The sequence below is a fragment of the Homarus americanus genome, unplaced genomic scaffold (genome assembly GCF_018991925.1).
Source record: "Homarus americanus isolate GMGI-L3 unplaced genomic scaffold, GMGI_Hamer_2.0 scaffold55047, whole genome shotgun sequence".
Classification (NCBI taxonomy): domain Eukaryota; kingdom Metazoa; phylum Arthropoda; class Malacostraca; order Decapoda; family Nephropidae; genus Homarus; species Homarus americanus.
The window spans coordinates 220,916-240,335 of NW_024724199.1; the positions used below are offsets into that span (position 1 = coordinate 220,916).

General features: G+C 43.1%; 1 protein-coding gene across 1 annotated transcript; it reads right to left on the reverse strand.

Annotated features, from left to right (window-relative positions):
• Positions 1-333: 333 nt before the first annotated feature.
• Positions 334-9,669, reverse strand: LOC121864083 (transmembrane 9 superfamily member 4-like). Its single transcript, XM_042362991.1, has 3 exons — positions 8,956-9,669; positions 6,528-6,790; positions 334-4,566 (listed from the first exon to the last, which is right to left on the reverse strand). The coding sequence occupies exons 1-3, from the start codon at positions 9,556-9,558 to the stop codon at positions 3,570-3,572; spliced, it is 1,863 nt and encodes a 620-aa protein (XP_042218925.1). The 5' UTR covers positions 9,559-9,669; the 3' UTR covers positions 334-3,569.
• Positions 9,670-19,420: the final 9,751 nt, after the last annotated feature.

Sequence of the window (19,420 nt, forward strand, 5' to 3'; positions counted from 1 at the left end):
ACCTGGAACTTTTCCTGACAGCCATCACCTTGGATGGGGATTCTCGAGAGAAAGACTAGCCCCATGTGGCGAGATGGTCGAGGCCTGTTATTGGAACTCCAGTATCGATAACAAACAAGGAAATAATTATCTACATATACAATTTGTTGTAGCAGCAATACTGAATAAGTTTTCAGTCTTAAATGATGAAAACAAGTCTCCTTTGACTGACACCAACTTATAAAAGAATACAGTAGAAAATTCATTAGAGTCTATATACATCAATACAGTACTATACATACGTTATTAAATCAGTGTATTGAAAGCAGTTAAATGTATAATAAAATTGCCATCATTATTTACTCATTTTAATATCACAAAGTGCATTGAAAATCGAAAAAAAGAAAAGAAAAAAATCTAAATAATAACATTGTAGAATACATTGGTTCAAAAGAATCAGCACATATTCAACTCCAATTAATACAGTATAAATACCGGTAATTTCATAACAAAGGAATATCCATTTATGACACTTTGTATCTACAATAAATGGCAAGAGAGATAGGGAGAAAGTTAGTTGTAAAAAATATCATAAAATCAAAGGTTGAAAACACTATGTTATGCATCCTAAGTTACCACATTTGGTTGAAATGCAACAATGTGCTGTGTTCATGTAAATCACATGTATGATGATTACTGACACAATCATCAGTCTTTCAAGCAAAAAGGAATACAGTACATAATCTTACAGTATGAGAATGTAAGAAACATTTCACAAACTCTGCCATTCATTCTTTAAAAAAAATATTCCAAAGCCAAATTTATATCTGGCTTCAGTGCACAGCTTGCACCTCTTCAAATCATTTACTCCATATAAACCCCAAAAAATTATCTTTCTCCTGAATTCCACATATAGTGTCTTATACATTCAAACTCCAGGCATTATAAAGATTTAAGGTTGCTGGAGGATGACTGCATTAGACTATGCATTTTCAGCTGTGTCAGCCAGCTCTGGCAGACTTATCAAGACTTCTGTTGAGCAGCAATGAACAGTCACCCCAAGCGAATCTGCAGCCAGGTTAAAGTGCTGCAATGATATTCTCAATTTTGTTTTCAAATTAAAGCAATCACCAAAACAAACAATGAATTTAATAGAATTTTAACTTTATTACCTATAAACCAGTGCAGTGTAGCTTTTGAGGTCCAAACGGTACTCTTAAATACAATGGTAAGTCGTGATGAAACTATAAGCACTAACCAGCCTGCACTGACACAGCTTCTAACTAGTTCTTAGTCACCCTTCTTTTGAGGTGTCATAATTTAAATCAGTCCCAAAAACAGTGTATCCAAGGTAAATCATCAATACACAAAGAATGGAATGTCATTGATGAAAATAAATATCAAATATGCATATTTCCACATCAACTTACAATAAGTGCACTCTTGAGAAAGAAAAATTCATCAGCAACAAATTGAATCTGAAGTTCAAAATAAGGCAAGGGCTTTAAAAGGTACTTTGTTGATAAAAGTAAATATCAAACAGATGTAACAGTACAAAGTACAATCAGGACTTTCAAATCTAGTTCACCTGCATAACTATAACAGAATTAAATAATGTAAAATGAGTAAAGGAAGTTCTTTAAATGCATTTGAACCTGTTTCAAAATGGAAGCAAAAGGTTTGGAAAAGTTGCAAAAGACATTAATGTGGAGCATTAAAAATTCACTTACAAATCACTTGTGCATTAAATTTTTGACAATTCAAAGCCCTTGAATGAAAAAAACATTGTCTACTGTACAACAGATACAGTACATTATGGAGTCTGTACAAATGAAGGTTTTTCTTTATAAAACTAATAACACACAAAAGAGCGTTCTATCACGCAACACCAAGCCAATTTTGTGATAAGATTTCTTATTAATAAGAAAAAGAAATCACAAATACTGTATTGTTCAAAGGGCCTCTACAAAATGTGGCAATTACAACCCTTTAGTAAAGCCATGATGAAAATTCCAAGTGTACTGCACTTTATTAGCCCAGTGTCTAATAACAACCAATAACCAGCAACTAAAAAAAGGTGTCATAACCATATTGTTATTTTCATTAAGACTTAGCATTTAAAAGCTCATTTTAATAAAAACTTTAAAGATATTTTCACGATCGAGTATGTTTCACTTCTAGCTTTGATTATCAGGAACAAATGACTGAGATGCAATCAACAGGTAACAACCTTATGAAGTAGTCTACCACACAATCCAACACATTGGTATATTTGTGCCCCTGTTATTGTTAATTTTACTAAGAATATGTTATTTTTTTGACAGTGTGTGTTTGTGTGTATGTTAAAATCAAGAGTGATGTGGAATCACTCGCGCCAAACCACATTTTAGGTGCACAAGGTGGTACAGTACTGCTCGACTGTGCAATGCTCCATAGATAGGATTCAATTGGTTAACTACATCTTAGGATCCTTGATAATAATTATGCCACTGTTTAGACTAATTCTAACCAACTCGTATCCTGGTGTCCATTAAACCTCTATCAACCTAAACATTTACCTCAAAATACCAAAATAAAAACAAATATTTTATAATTAAAAAAGTAAGTAGAGTAAAATATTAATGACATAGTTAATGCAAATATAAAAGTTTACTGTTTTCCTTAATACTTGACTGTAAAAAATTAAATAATTCTTCAAAAGACAATTTTGATCCCTTTGCCTTAACAGGTTATTGTCATAAAGCATTTTGTGACATAAGAGCACTCATATTGATTGGACAAAGCATGCATGATAAAGTAGTGTAATGTAGTGTATTTGAATGAATATTTGTTTGTTTATTGTTGATGTGGTGGTATATTACAGTACTTAGGTTTGATCTTCAGTGATGAAGTTGTTACCAAAATTTAACTTCCTGTGATACACTCAAGGCTGTTCATTTCTTACATTATACACCAAAGACAAACTCATTAGCTTATTAACTTATAAGCTACGAGCTAGTTGGCTCAGATGTAATGATTAAAACTTAAATCTTAATCAGAGAATACTGTATGCTCACCTAAAAATTCAACCCATTGTTTCCTTCCTTATCAGGCATATCAGGAAAATATCACATCACATTATGTCAATTTTCTTTGAGAAATTAATTCTTTGGTAATAAATTTTAGTGTAAGGAATAGCTTTGAATGAACTGGGATTCCTTGGTGTAACATTTCATCTTTTGAGGGTAACCGGTCTTTGCACTGGGCTGGTACAGTGTTCTTAATTCAGAAACAAGAAATCCTGTTACATATTAGTCATCATACTGGAATTTGCCATTCTACACAAATTCACTCATTGCAATGAAAATAATTCCATAAATTTGTATTATGACCTACTTAATAAAACCCTACATCTAAATAACAAAGTGGCCATAATTAATATGAAATATAAATATGATTCCTTAAACAACTGGATTAATTTTCAGAAAACTTAAAATATAATATACTGTATTACCATTTAACAAGTTTGATACTTGTCTGTAGCACAACGGGAATGAGCAGGTAACCTACTTCTCCCTTGAAAGATGAATTAAGTCAGACAAATGAGGATCTCAGTCTATTTTAACTGCCCCATAAATATTCCTGATGAAAATATATGCAGCATAAAAGCCAATAGTACCAGTAAGTAACCAGAAAGTCATGACCATGATAGTGGTATAGCCAAAATACAGCAAGAGTGGAACAAACTCTGTAATCTCTAACTTGGTGGTCAAGTAAAAGATGGAGTAGGCAGCAACATATACAGCTGACCCTCCAGATGTGATAAGGCTGCGCCACCACCAGTGATAGTCTTCACCACATAATTGAAAGTACACCATCACCACACTGATCTGACCACAAGAGATGACAAGGATCAAAAATACTAGGAACAAAAATCCAAATAAGTAATAAAATTGGTTCTCCCAAATTGCAGAAAAAATAAAGAACAATTCAATAAACATGGCTCCAAAAGGCAGTACTCCTGCTGTAAGCAAGCATAACATAGGATGCATGTACCAAACTTGCTCTGGCACTTGTCGTGGTATTTGGTTGGTGCGCACAGGATGCTCATAAGGCTGTTTTCTAAACCCAAAGTAGTAACCAATGAAAGTGAGTGGTACCAAAATGCAGACCCACAGAGACAACAGAGCCATCATAGTTGTGAATGGTACAGCTCCACTAGACCGCTTCCCCCATATGAAGAAATTCAAGAAGAAACCAGTGACAAAGACAAAGGCTGGGTAAAGTGTGGCCGTCCAAAAGGCTGCTGACTTCCACTGCTGACCACGTAGAGTGCGGTACAGTCTACCTGACATGTAGCCAGCAATAAGACCCATGAAGACATAAAGTAAGATGCCTGCAGTCATGAGAGCACCGCGTGAGGCTGGCGAGAGCATTCCAAACATTGCCAAAATAATGGTAATGAGTGCCATACAAAAGATCTGAACACCTGAGCCAACGAGGGCTGAGAAGAGCTTGGGATAGCGCGGCGGTCGAAAGACATCACCGTGCACCAGTTTCCACCCAGATTCCTCCAAAGTTTCTTCCAAACTCTCATCAGCATTGTATCTGAAAAAAAAAAAAAAATAAACAACAAACTTCAGTAACTGAAAATCTGACACCATCTATTCTTTACACAAAACACAGGAGTCCCTCTAGAGAATGAGAATATATTTTGTTCTGCAGTGTCATATTCTCTAGCAAACAGTTGTTTATTTAAGTTAACTTCTTATGGGGATGCATTCCACAAGCAAAGAAATTCTCACAAATCCATAAAACTACTTTTCTTATAAATATGTAGTCTTCTCAATTTTCCCTCCTACAATCCACACAAGCAGTCTGTCACTTCAAAATATAGCAGCAATAACCCCACTGCTCTCGCCTTGCTACAAATGTTTTTGTGAACTGCAATACAGTAGATCCTCTATTTATGTTGTTCCTGAATAGTTCTTTTCACCCAACTCCCACTGACATAGTAATATTTTTTTCTTAATACAGTATATAAACTGCATAATTTTAAAGATTTTTTTATTTTTATTTAAAGTTCACCAGCTGCTGTCACTACTTCAAGCAGCAGTGGCATAGAGATGCAGCACACCCATTATGTGCTCCCCACACTACCTGAGGTTCTTCCCAGCCTCCCATGTCCCTTGTTTCATTCATGGACCTAGTTGCGGCTTCTGTGATTTTTGCAAGATTTTATATGTTAAACTGTATAACCATGACTGGAAACAACAAGCAAGCAATCCTGCTATCCATTGGCATAGATTTGTAGTGACTGAAGAGGAGTGGATAACTTTCAAGATAGGGTAGAAATGTGCCTCCGAACATAATCATAACAAAATATATTTTTTTGTACAAAATTTGTTTGATTGTTTCTTACCTTATAATCAGAAGTCTTCCAGTGAAGTAGAACTACAAGTTCACATTAAGATGTGTCTTCGAGAACTGAAGCAACTTGCTGGGACTGTCCTATTATAAATGATCTGACAAGCTGTCCCATGACACTAACATTAACAATATTATTGTCAACCTTTGTGACCGGAAGCAGGATGACCCCGATGTCACTAGCTGTCACATTTCAGAGGAAGGGATTGATGATGACATGAAGTGAAGTGTTGACTCTGACTTCACTGTTAGGTCTTAATCAGGCTTGGCAAGACATTGTCATTGTTGCTGACACACAAGAAGGTTGACTCAAGCTGACCTCACAGCCATGATTAAATTTAAAACTAACATTGGAGATTGACCTCAGACTACCCTCTCAGTGAGAATGATTCCTAAACTTCAAAATAGAAAAATTAAAAAAATTGAATTACAGAATATTCGTTGCAGGTTGTCAATTTTTACTTCTGTATCACAGTACATGAATTGTAGGGGGCAGGGGTGATTACAGTATACAAGAAATCCCCAATCCATTGTAGAGGGGAGGGGGGGGATGCATTTCCCCCAGGTTCTACACATCTCTTGCGGCTACCTCTACTTTGAAGAGACCAAGAAAGACTATTGGTCTGTAAGTTGAATTAGATGTGTTATGAGGTGGGATAACCTGTACTGTGCCAAAGAATCCAGAACAAGGAGCAAGCTGTGGAGGTATGTCAAGGACAAGTCATGAAGTAACCCCCAAGAGGAGCCTACCCTGGGTCAAAAGGGCACAATCCTGTCCCTCTGTCTTAGCAGCCATTTTGAAGCCATGCACACTTGATATTAGGAGATATTTTTAAGTCAATAGTAAATACTTTTTACTATACAAAAATACTTGAGTACAATGTTGCATTAAAGAAAAAGTATTGAAGCTTTCTGGAGAAAAGAGGGGGGCCGGACCCCCAGGACTCCCCCCCCCCCTGGATCCGCCCTTGTTGATGTGATTAAACACTGCACAGCCTCAAAAAGCCAGATAGCCCCATAAACAATGAAGGCTCTAATGGGAGTACAGTATTCTGTCAAGCAATAATGCAGGTCACTTAATGATGATCTGTAGCTGTAAAATTATTTTTTCCACATTGTGCAAAACAAGAACACACACTAACCTGGCTATATCACGCCGCAGAGTACGAATCATGATCATGGTGAGGATCCCTGACAAGAAGAACACCACGACCAGGGAGTTGACGATGGAGAACCAATGTATCTGAACATCCGTCATCTGAAGGTAGATGTCCCAGCGAGACGCCCATCGTACGTTAGATTGTTGCCATTCCACTGAGTATGTGAACAAAATATTGGTAGTTCCACTTTCTTTTACCTCTTGTGGGTTATGCTTATCAGGGAAGGAGCAGCGGTCATCTGTTCCCTAAAACAGATAATAAACAATAGTTAATACAATTTGAGATGGATAATAGTACAGTAGACATGTTAAACTCATAATTATTATTTAATATACCAGTGTGTGTGTGCGTAGTTTTACAAATGAGAGAAAAAAAAAGTTATTTCCACCACATTTTGAATGTGGTGTAATAAGCAACCTCAAAATTAAGGTAAATTCCTTCTACTGTCAGGAGGTCTGGGGGGCATTAGAAAAAAGAACTTATTTTGATACCTGGTACCAATGGAAGCAACTACTGTATCTTGAAGTGGCATAGAGTAATTTAAAATTTTTTGTGGAGGTGAAAGTACGTTCGGTTGTTGCACTGAAACAGCGGATGACAACACACGCTGACACTGCAGAATATTTGGCGGAATGTTCACGGTATATAATTTATTCACATACAAAGCAGGTAGAGACATCATATGATCAGGTTTTTGCTGTGTTTTACCCGGCAATTTCCCTCAACCTGCATGCCCTGCCCACTACAGGTGACTTATGATTGTAGATAGAGGAAAGGAAAAAAAAATACATATAATTAAAATAAAAAGCTGTAGTAGCAATTTTATTAGTTAATATGATCCCAAAAACAACTCTGAAAATATGAACAAAATATATAAACGCATTTGGGTGCTAACCGTCTGCCCCACCTTTACCGAAAAAGATTTTAGTGATTCTAAAGGAAATTCTATGATAAAATAATGATACAAATTCCTTAGACTACAGTTGTACCCCGCTTTACGCGGTTTCACTTAACGCGATTTCTCATATACGCGGTGACTCGCCAGAACCGAACTTTCACTTAACGCGGTTCATCTACCCATATACGCGCAGAGTGTCCGGCTCGAGACGCTATTTTTAGATTCGCCCCACCCGCTGCTCCCGCCTGCCTCGCCTCTCCCTCCTCCCTCCCTCTGCCTGGGCAAGCCGCGCTGTAAGGTTGCGCAGTGTGTGTCTTCTACTAACGTAAGTGTTACACCTAACTATTAGTTTTCCTAACCTAACCTTTATTTTTCCTAACTTAACCTTTATTTTTCCTAACCTAACCTCTTCAATATTACTTGTTTGTTCATACCATCATAAAGTTAAGATAAAATTTTTACTACAACATAGTTGTGTGTCGTCAAAAAGTGGAGTTTGGGGGTCGGGCCAGTCTCTATTGGAATTAATCCCATATGTTCTGTTGTTCCATTTACGCGGATTTCACTTAACGCGGTACCCTGTGGGTTCAATTGACCGCGTAAATCGGGGTACAACTGTAGTTGTATTATGCTGTATTAAGACATGCTTATACTGAGTATTGCAAATATTTCGGTAATTTTTGAAAACAATATTACCACCAGTTGTTTGATTTTGTTCACTTTTTTCACAAATATTCTTATCATTATAAAATATATTTTAAAAGAGGCGACAACTTTTTACTTTAATTATATGTATTTTTTATACATTTTTTAGTTTTCTGTATCTACAATCATAAATCACCTGTCGTTAGCAGGGCATGAAGGATGAGATCAATTGCGGGGAAAAACACAGTGAAAACTGATCAGATTACACTAAAACAAGTGTCTACATTCTTGGTACGTGAAGAAATTATTTACCATAACTACTACTCCCCCTAAAAGTGCAGTCAGACCGCGTGTTGTCGTCTGTTCAGTTTGTTTACAACCGACCTACTAGGACCACGACACTTCAAAAAAGTTGCTTTCATTGGTACCAGCTATCAAAATTAGTCTAGTCTGTTTAATATGGCAGCCCTGCCCTCCAGCAAGGAAGTTAGGTAGGTTAGGTCAGATTCTGTTAGGTTCTAGTAAATGTTGCAACTTTTAAAATACTTACTATAGCTAATAATAAGAACACCTGTGGAAAAATTTAATGAAATCGAACAACAGCGTCTGGTGGTGGTGCTGTTCTCAGACATTACCAATATTTCCATTGTAATCTGAAAACTTGGAATGTAAAATAGTCTTTCAGCTAATTTATAATGAAAATATGCTCTACTGCACAGTTCTTTATTGAAATATGAAAGATAAATGCAACTGATTGTGTTAAAACTCAAGAAAAAAAACATTGTTTCTTTGTTTGACCTTTTTTCTTTTTTGCAATAACCATGGTTGTTTTTTTGCCACCCTGTCTGTAATGGATACATAACATACCTTTAATTCTGAGATATCAACACTGGACTCCTCCACCTCAAACCTGACCACACGGAAATCTAAATCATTATCAGTGTGGTAGGAGAGAATGAACTTGAGGTGGTTGTTGATATACACCTTGTTGTCATAGATGTAGCCAAGCTTGTAACCTCGTTCGTAAACTTGTTCTTGCGTTTCCACCATCATAAACTTAGTAGCACATGGTAGATTGTCAACCAACAAATGTACATAGTACTCATGCCTGATCCTATCTGCCACCTCCTTGGCTTCCTGTTGTGTCCAAACGATGGGTTTTGACATTTGATGACAAACCAGTCTGCATGGGGTGTCAACAGCCATTTTCACATCATATGGTGTATTTACAATTCTGTCCCCACGTAACACTTCACCAAGATTCTCTGATTTATATATGGTCCCATTCCGAGGACGACAGAACTGCAGTGAGTAATATTCATAAGGAAGTTGGGTTTGTGAACTAGTCATTTTGACAGCCTTCACCTCCACTGAATCTTTCCGTTTGAACTCTACAGGAGCTACTCCTGGGACATAAAACCCCCATGATATTTGCACTAGTAAGGTCAGTAATATTGTACTGTACCACATTATGTCAAAATGACACTATACTACCGCTAAAACATGAATATAATGTTCCGGGGATGAGTCTGGCCACACTCGCCCTCGGTCTGCCAACACAACAAACGGCCTCAGGATCGTCCTTCTCTGATAACTATCGTCCAGAGTATATTAAAAAAAATGATAAAGAACGAATAATGTACATATGAAAAAAATTAACATTTGTCCTATTTGATTCATTAAAAATTTGAATATATGTGATAATTTAGGTGTACATATGTTAAAGTGGATATGTGGACAGTTTGTCAGCGTGGCAGTCTGAGTCTACAGGTTATAAGTATTTTCTCGTCCCTTTGTAAAGGTTCAGCACAGTTCTTTACAATAAATATATACTGTATGGACGTATATATTGTTGTGGCACGTTACTTATATTAAATTCTACTAAAATGCGATAAAATAAGTATTTACTGAAAGTTTTGGTAGATAGAATTAAATCTACCTGTATATTCATGACTATATGGTAAATCTATTAAAATTACACCAACAGCATTCCACGGATTATGGAAAATAATTTGATATCATATACGTATTATATATCATGGATACCCATAGCGTGTTTGTTAACTCTAAAATCACATTTAAGAAAAATAAAACCTAAAAGTTCCGGAAAAGGGTTGGAGTTAGACACAACCACATAGAAATCAATAATAGTTTGTAAAAATCAAAACAAAGGACCCTTAGGGTTTCTTAAGAACTCGGTAATAAATTACTGTAGTACCGAAATTAAATAACTGTTAACAATTTCATTTCCAGAAAACCAGTATAACTATGTACTGTATACTAAATAAGAATAGTCTACAGAATTGACCGTTTTATTTATTTTTTTAATTAACCATTTCACTGTTGGTAATACGTTCTTTATTGCTTTGTTATGAACTTTATTTGTTCTTGCATAAGACAACCGGAGTAACCGGAGGAAACCTTGTTGCTTCCAGTCTAAATTTGGAATAATGGGTAAATTTTTACACTCTTTTCTTTTATCCTCTTCACCACTGATCGGCTCGTTAGCCGCTTGGGCGATCGGTCACGTCTCAGTTACTTTTCCTTTTCTTTTATCCTCTTCACCAAATGATCGACTCGTTAGCCGCTTGGGCGATCGGTCACGTCTCAGTTACGCACTGTTGGCAAGTACTGGGCATGCACCGGCTCCTGAATGTACCTGAACCTGCTCCAGTGTTGGTCAAGTTTGGTCTTGAAAGAGCTCACACTCGGTGCCGTCACAACACTTTCTGGTAGATTGTTCCAAGAGTTCACAACTCTCACTCGGAAAAAGTTTACCCTCACAGTTTTCTGGACTTGCGGCTTCTTCAATCTTGAGCTGTGACCCCTTGTGGGGCGAGCGTCCGCCAGCTCCAAGTAAGGACACTCGACTGAGTAGTGCCCCTTGAGATGCTTATACACCTCAATTGGGTCTCCCCTTGCCCGTCTGTAGTATAAGCTAGGCAAGTTCAGGCGCTCCAATCTCTCAGGGTAGCTGAGGTGCCGAAGTGCAGGCACCAGTCTGGTGGCCCTCCTTTGAACATTTTCAACCAACTGACAGTCCCTAGCATATCTCGGGGACCAGACGGGGTGACAGTACTCCAGATGAGGAAGCACTTCACTGTAATGATGGTTTATTTATCAGACCACAGCTTATGGCTCAGAAAAAGTCCAGACCTGACCTTACATTAGCGAGGTCAAATGTAAGGGGACCCCTCGCAGCCCAAGTCAAGGAGCTACAAATCACCCAGTCAGAAGGAGAAGCCACCTGCCGGCTCTTCCTCCAATATATACAACAACTTACAACTCAGAAAAAGTCCAGACCTGACCCTACATTAGAGAGGTCAAATGTAAGGGGACCCCTCGCCGCCACCCAGTCGCATTAGTGATCATCTACTGGCTCGTCTCCCAATATATAGGACGTCGTAGCCCTCCCTCCCTCACGAGACAGAGACACACACAGAGGCATCACAGGAGGAGGTCCACCACAGCCCAGTCCCGCTCACAGGAGGAGAATCACGCAAGCCCTTCCTCCGGTCGGAAGGGAGACTTCCCTCCCGACACCAGTTGTCACCAGCGAAGCAGTCTCCCATAGAGACAGCCCAGAATCCCCTGCCAGACCTTCCACAGGTCACGTGAGTTTTGTCAGAGCTATCCATAGGATGAGTTACTTACGTGGGAAGTGTATTCATTTCATGTTGTGTCCGAGAATCAGTGTCTAGTAACGTAATATAATGTCCTAGTAACGTAATATAATGTCCAAGTAACGTAAATATAATGTTCTAGTAACTTTGATAGAAGGTGTTGTATGTATATTATGTATGTTGTATGTATACCATGTATGTACTCTATATATACACATTATTTCTCTGGTCAGTAGCGTGTGGCAATGCCCCTGTTTCATGTCACCACACGTTTAGATAAATGTGCCTGGCGACATCTGTAAGCTGCTAGTATACCACTTACCACATGTCGCCTGAGAGGTCAGAGTGAGGTCAGTTGACCCCTATAGGAGTGTAAGGACTACCCGCGCTTGTAAGCGCACCTTGTATATTTCCGTTAATAAGAACCTACAGAACTCTACATGTGTTTATGTTCGCCCTTGTAGTTGGAACCAAGTACCCCGAACATCTCCATGGCGCAGTGAGTATCAAGTGATCGATTAAGTGGAAATAAGTGCGTTCGTGTGAAATCAAGACCGGTAGATCTCCTCCGTCAACTCCGTCATCCGTGCCATTGTCTCCCACAAAAATTTGTTTGAATGACCAACGAGTTTTGAGCAGTGTGCAGTGACCGCAATTTCCTGTGAAGTGTCTTTAAGTGCCCCTCGTGTGTGTGTGTGTAGTGTTAAAGTGTGTGTCCTTGTTTTAAAGGATTCCCTAAGGTGGAAGGCTGATATAGGGCATTTGTGAGGAGTCAGCGCGACCGTCCCCGGCTGCCTGGAGGGTAACTACCCCCACTGCTCACCCCCCACCGCCTCCCTCCGCACTCCACCGCGCCTACACACACCAACCCACGCACTAACACACTGACTGCGGTCATTACTTCATATATATATTATATATATATATATATATAAGTTACTTATCTGTGTATTCAATTAATTTTGTTGTCTCAGATCTGGTTGATACGACGGGCTGACCGGTCAACACTGATTTGAGATACAATATACAGATAAAGTAATTATGCCCCGGGCCTCACGCAGGGTTGTCCCTAGCGCCCGGATGAGTTAGACGGATGACAGCTCTACAGAGATGGATGACCAGTCAGTGCGCGACGCCCCACCCTCTCCCAACACATCTCCCAGCCACACCCCTCGACCCTCAGCCTCGTCCTCAGAGATAATTGCTCTGATGAAGCTTATGAGGGAGGAGCGGCGTCTGGACGAAGCAAAAATATGTGCTGAGGACCACCAACGGAGATTGGAAGATAACGAAAGGTTTGCAGCTTTGATATCTAGCCTCACTGCTAATCAAGCCCTTGGCCCTTCCACTACTCCGGTACCGACTGGCTCAGATACCTCGTCAACGCCCTCTACCAAAGTGGTTGTCCAACCCCCACCCACCTTGAAGCCAGATGAGACTTTCCAGACTTTTCGTGAGTGGCGGCGACGGTGGACTGATTATGCTACAATGGTGGATCTCCAGAGCTTGCCACAGCCCAAACAACTCATTCAGCTACGTATGTGCCTGTCTTTGGGAACACAACATGTGTTGGAACATATGTTGCAAGTGCCCCCGACGTCTTTGTTGTCTGTAGAGGAGGTACTGGATGTTCTAGAACGGCACATCAATGGTCAGCAGAATGAAGCTCTCCGCAGGAGGGAAGTGTTTAGCTGTAGACAGATGGAGGGCGAGACTTTTGATGATTTCTACGTACGACTCAAGAGAGCCTCGGAAGAGATAGACATATGTCCCGGTAATCACCAGCAGTGCGAGGACACCCAGTTGAAGCAGGTGATCCTGATGGGTGTTAAAGACGAGGAGCTTGTCCAACGCCTCACCTCCCTCGACTCTTCCTCCTCTCTTAAGGATGTATTGACAGTATGTCACTCCTATGAGGCTGCCAGGTGTGCTACCTCTGCCATCCGCGCTCCCCCTACAGCTGTACGGGCTATGTCCCAATACAAGAAAGACAAGACGTCTGCCCCAACGCCTACGCCCACCACGCCCACGCCCGGCTCCCTTTGCAACAGCTGTGGTAGGCAGCACGGAACACAGGTGTGTCCAGCTGCCGAGTCTACCTGTGACAGTTGTGACCGCAAGGGCCACTGGTCACTTACAGTACGGTGCCCAGCCAAACGCGTCCAGTGCAATGTGTGTGGTCGTCTGGGCCATTACGACAAGTGTTGTCCGACCAACAAACCTAAGGGACAGCGTCGGCGGAAGCAGCAGCGCCCTTTCACCAGTGAGGGCCGCCCACAGTCGTCAAATCAGAGGCACGACGACCCCGGACAAAGCCAGACCCATATTAGGAGGGTGTACTCCTAGCATCCCAGGACCAAAGTTCCCCAGCACGTCAGCATCATCGTGACCTACAGCAATGTGTCATCCTGTCTTGAGATGCTGCCCGACACCAGCGCTGAGGCTACGGTCATCGGTCCCCAGTATTTGCAATGCTTGGGGCTCTCTCCAAGCGATCTAGGACCGCCTCCCAAGGACCTCCGCATCACGGCAGATGGTTCACAGATGGCCCCAGCCCTAGGTTCACTCTAGGCACATGTCACCTTTGGCAACAGGTCGTGTCAAGCCTGGATTGACGTGCATAATGGTGTCCCGACTCCTTTGCTGTCCTACAGACATTGCCAAGAGTTGGCCATCATCTCCCAGGACTTCCCAACACCGATTCTCGAGGTAAAATACGCCAACAGGGTGCACGAAGGGAGCAGCAACTACCCTGCTGCCGCCCTACCCCTACCTCTGGCCAGTGACACCTCTCCTTCGGTAGTTGTCCCTGCTGCTTCACGTCCCCACGCCTTGGCTCGCCTCCACGACAGTCACCGTGGAGCCGAGGCCACCAAACGGCGTGCAAGACAGACTGTGTTCCGGCCTGGCATCGACCCCGACATCTCCAATGCTGTCCAGGTGTGTAAGCCCCGCCACGTACTATAACCCAGCCAGCAGCAGGAACCCTTCATGAGTGACGACAACCCCACCCGCCCCTTTGAGTATGTGTCGGCCGACTTTTTCTGTGTGTCAGGAGAGTCCTTCCTGGTTATCGTCGACCGTCTCTCTGGTTGGCCGGTTGTCATCAAGTGCGGTAAGGATACGACATCTGCCGCCACCACCAGCAAGTTCCGCCACTACTTCCGTTACGTGAGCGTTCCTGCGTGCCTGCGAACCGACGGAGGGCCTCAGTTCACAAGCCGGGACTTTGCTGCGTTCCTCGACCGATGGGGAGTCCGGCATGTGTTGTCACCGCCTCACTACCCGCAGTCCAACGGCCACGCTGAGGCTGCTGTCAAATCCCTGAAGCACCTCATCCTCAAAGTGGCCCCTTCTGGGAATATTGACAGCGAGGCCTTCGACCAGGGTCTCCTTGAGCTCCGCAACACACCCAATTACACCGGACGCTCCCCTGCCCAGGTCTTGTATGGACGCCCCCTCCGTTCTTGTGTCCCTGCTCACCCTCAGTCCTTCTCCAAGGAGTGGCAGGCCAAGACAAAGGATTTTGATCGCCGAGCCGCCGAACGTATTCAAGACGTTGTCGCCCGCCACAACGACCACGCCCGTCCTCTCCCCAGGTTGAGTGTCGGCACCCAAGTCCATGTCCAGGACCCGACCTCCCTACTTTGGGACAAGGTGGGCGTAGTCATGGGTCTCGGTAGGTCACGGGACTACCAGGTGCGGTTACCCAGCGGTCGGGTGTGGTGGAGGAACCGCCGTTTCCTCCGCCCCGTAACGCATTCCGCTGACCCCATCACCAGTGCTGAGTCCCATATCCCCCCCCCCCCCAGTGATTAAGCCTGTAGTGGATACCTTCCCTACAAACGCTGTTTGTTGCTAAGTAGCCGACCCCGCGAATTCCCCAGTGTATGCCTCGTGGTCTAGGTCAACCAGCGCCGCCTTACATGACGGAGATTAACTATTAAGCCACGCCTACCTCCGCTATATAAGACCTGACCTCGTGGTGACCTACCTCTCTTTTCTACCTACACCAACCAGCAAGCAACACCACCTACTCCGCTTCTGCCTAGCGGCCCTCGCTCCCGCCGGCGAGCATGGCGACCCACAAGCTGGTACTCCTCTGAGCACCCTCACCAACCAGCTCTCTCAACATCACGATTGTAACCACGCTGCCACTTCCCAGCACCAGCCATCAAGCTGCATTGTACATCCAATATAATATGTATACAGAGAGCACACTGTGAGTTCCCTTTCTCCATCCCATCCTGAGTGTGAACCCAAATATCTCATAACTCCACAAATGGTGACCCTGGAGTGACCACTCACACAGGTAGGAGGAGAAACTGATCACTCTCCCAGTCTTCAAGCAACATGGAAGACTGGCTTACCCACGCAGAGGCAGCTCTCATCGGCTCTACAGCTACTGTCTCTACACCGCAGGTTAGACACCCTAGAGCAGCTCTGCTACTCTAAGCAGACAGCCGCTCCTCTTCCTGCCCCAAGCACCACGTCCTACCGACCCCAATACACCCGTCCTGCCTCAGACGCCGCCCCCGGCCCAGCAGTACCCCCTGCCGCTCCTCCTGATGCAGCCCCTGCTCCCGACGTGGCCCATGCGCCTGAGTGCGGACCCACACACCCCTCTTTTCTCCCTCAGGTACTCCCTGCTACTGTCCTGCACCCTGCTGCTGTCGTGGACCCTGCTGCTGTCATGCACCCTGCTGCTGTCACTGACTCTCCTCTGCTCCTGCTGACGCAGCCCCTGCTCCTGACCCAGGCCCATACACCCCAGCAGGCGCATCTGACGACTCTGTACCTGCCGTGAGGGAAGCACAACATTCATCGCCTCCACACACCCTTTTTCTCCCTCTCTACTCCCACAGATATTGTGTATCTAGACCAGGGGTTCTCAACCAGGGGGGGATTTCCCCCCTCAGGTTTTCAGGTGGGGGGAAAACTGATACTAATATGGAAAAATAAAGGAGTTTCAGTATTATATGCATATTATTTAGAATGCACTTTTTGAGGTAGACAATCTTGGAAAGGAGGGGGGAAATGACATTCTGACATATGGTGAAAGGGGTGCATGGGGCAAACAAGGTTGAGAACCACTGATCTAGACAGTTGTCTCCTCTAGCGGCCGGCTCTTCCACGCCCTCGCCGTTATGGCTCACATGTGGCATGCACCGCCCGTTCTGCCTCACATGTGCCATGCGACCCTGCAGACAACAAGTCTCCTACACCGCCTGGAGGGAAGGGGGGAGTACTGTAGTGGATACCTCCCCTACAAACGCTGTTTGTCGCTGAGTAGCCGACCCCGCGAATTACCCAGTGTATGCCTTGTGGTCTAAGTCAACCAGCGCCGCCTTACATGACGGAGGTCAACTATTAAGCCACGCATACCTCCGCTATATAAGACCTGACCTCGTGGTGACCTACCTCTCTTTTCTACCTACACCAACCAGCAAGCAACACCTCCTCCTCCTCCTCCTCCTCCTCCTGCCTGGCGGCCCTCGCTCCTGCCGGCGAGCATGGCGACCCACAAGCTGGTCCTCCTCTGAGCATCCTCACCAACCAGCTCTCTCTACATCACGCTTGTAATCACGCTGCCACTTCCCAGCACCAAGCTGCACTGTACATCCAATACAATATGTATACATGAGAGCACATTGTGAGTTTTCTTTCTCCATCCCATCCTGAGTGTGAACCAAACATCACACACCCCACAAGCCCCTCGACGCTCAGAACGGATCCACAGGAAAAGGTCCGCTCAAGACTTTGCTATGAGCGTATAGGGGGGGGGGAGGTGTATGTATATTATGTATGTTGTATGTATACCATGTATGTACTCTATATATACACATTATTTCTCTAGTCAGTAGCGTGTGGCAATGCCCCTGTTTCATGTCACCACACGCTTAGATAAATGTGCCTGGCGACATCTGTAAGCTGCTAGTATACCACTTACCACATGTCGCCTGAGAGGTCAGAGTGAGGTCAGTTGACCCCTATAGGAGTGTAAGGACTACCTGCGCTTGTAAGCGCACCTTGTATATTTCCGTTAATAAGAACCTACAGAACTCTACAGGTGTTTATGTTCGCCCCTGTAGTTAGAACCAAGTACCCCGAACATCTCCAGGTGTTATTAATGTGTCCATGCCATTGTCGTAATTAATAATCAGTTGTAACGAAGTGGTGTTTGAGAAGTCGTCCTTAAGGACGTAATAGATGTGTATTGACGTATAAGATAAGATAAGTGTATTGACGGTGTAAATAACTAACGGGCTACGCTACCAAACTCTTCCTCTCTTACATTCCTCTTACTATAAATATTCTACCTACATATGTAATCCTCTTCATACAAGATCCGTCTTGTTACATCACTCTTGAAGATCGTTACGAGGGATGGACCGTCTAGATATGTGAACGACCTTCTTATAAGACACAATAATTTATTTGCCTGATTTACCTTCTCGCTATGGGCCGATAACTTCAGCTCATTGTCAACATACACACCTAGGTCCTTCTCACATTCAGTCTCGAATAGTGCAGTTTCTTCATCCCGTTGGGACATAATGATACGCCTCCTTACCGTTGGTACACCCTAGGTGCATCCTCTTACACTTCGTGACATTGAATCTCAGCAGCCATTTCTTCGACCATTCTTGGAGACCACAGAGGTCCTTCTGCAGCTTTTCACAGTCCGCTTGGTTCTTGATTTCCTGAAATACCTTGGCGTCATCGGCAAACATTTGTATGGAGGAGTGTACAACGTCAGGCATGTCATTTATGAAACAAACAAACAACAGCGGGCCCAATACACTGCCCTGTGGTACCCCGCTTGTGACAGGTACGGATGATTATTTCGTGCCATTAATCACCATACACTGCTTGCGGTCATGTAGAAAGTCTTCTATCCACGCTAGGACATTTCCCGGAATTCTGTACCCTTCCAGTTTGATTTTCAGCCTTTCGTGGGGTACACTGTCTAAAGCCTTGGCAAAATTTAGGTAAATATTGTCAATATTACCACCCCGTTCACACATTCCAGTACTTTTTATTTAATGCAGTATTGTACTCAGGCGTGTTTGTAAGGTAAAAAGAAATTGCTATTGACCTCAGACTATCCTAATATCAAGTGCATATGTCCTCAAAATGCCCATGATATTGGTCAGATTTAAAAAATTTCCGAGGGGATCTTAACGCACCCCAAAAAAACCATCTGAGTCGGAAGGGCTCGCTGTGCTCGCTATGTTCCCCTACCTACAATTTCTTGGACCCCCCCATTGATATTCCTGGACCCGCCCCTGTTAAGTAGCGTTTAATAGTGTTAAGATTCAACGTTACGAAACTTATCATTAACTGAGACTAGAAGTAAGCAGGATGATTGTGGAACCAGGGATGTTGCATGCAGTTTTGCAACTGTTACAGTATAAAATTGAGTCTATGGGTGACAGTGAACGTCTATGTTTTTATCTTTTGATGAAACAAGTGTCAATGACGGTAACACTTGTCATGTGATGTCATAATTGTAGTCACCTCTCTTTACACCTGCAGACAGAGGCAGCACCTGTGTTCACCTGTCCTTATTAACACCCTGCTCCCCTATAATCTGGCGTCAGTGGCAGGACTTGTCATGTGAGGTCATAACTCCCGTCACCTCATGTCTACATTATTAATATAATGAACACAACAGGGAGGAAAGGAACTACTGTAGGCAGCTGTAC

What these genes read in the sequence shown, in the direction of transcription:
- LOC121864083 (XM_042362991.1), bottom strand. Translation starts at nt 9,558, where the DNA reads ATGTGGTACAGTACAATATTACTGACCTTACTAGTGCAAATATCATGG. An exon ending in TTGATATCTCAGAATTAAAG is followed by an intron (nt 6,791 to 8,955) that starts GTATGTTATGTA and finishes TATCTGTTTTAG; the next exon opens with GGAACAGATGACCGCTGCTC. An exon ending in CTGCGGCGTGATATAGCCAG is followed by an intron (nt 4,567 to 6,527) that starts GTTAGTGTGTGT and finishes TTTTTTTTTCAG; the next exon opens with ATACAATGCTGATGAGAGTT.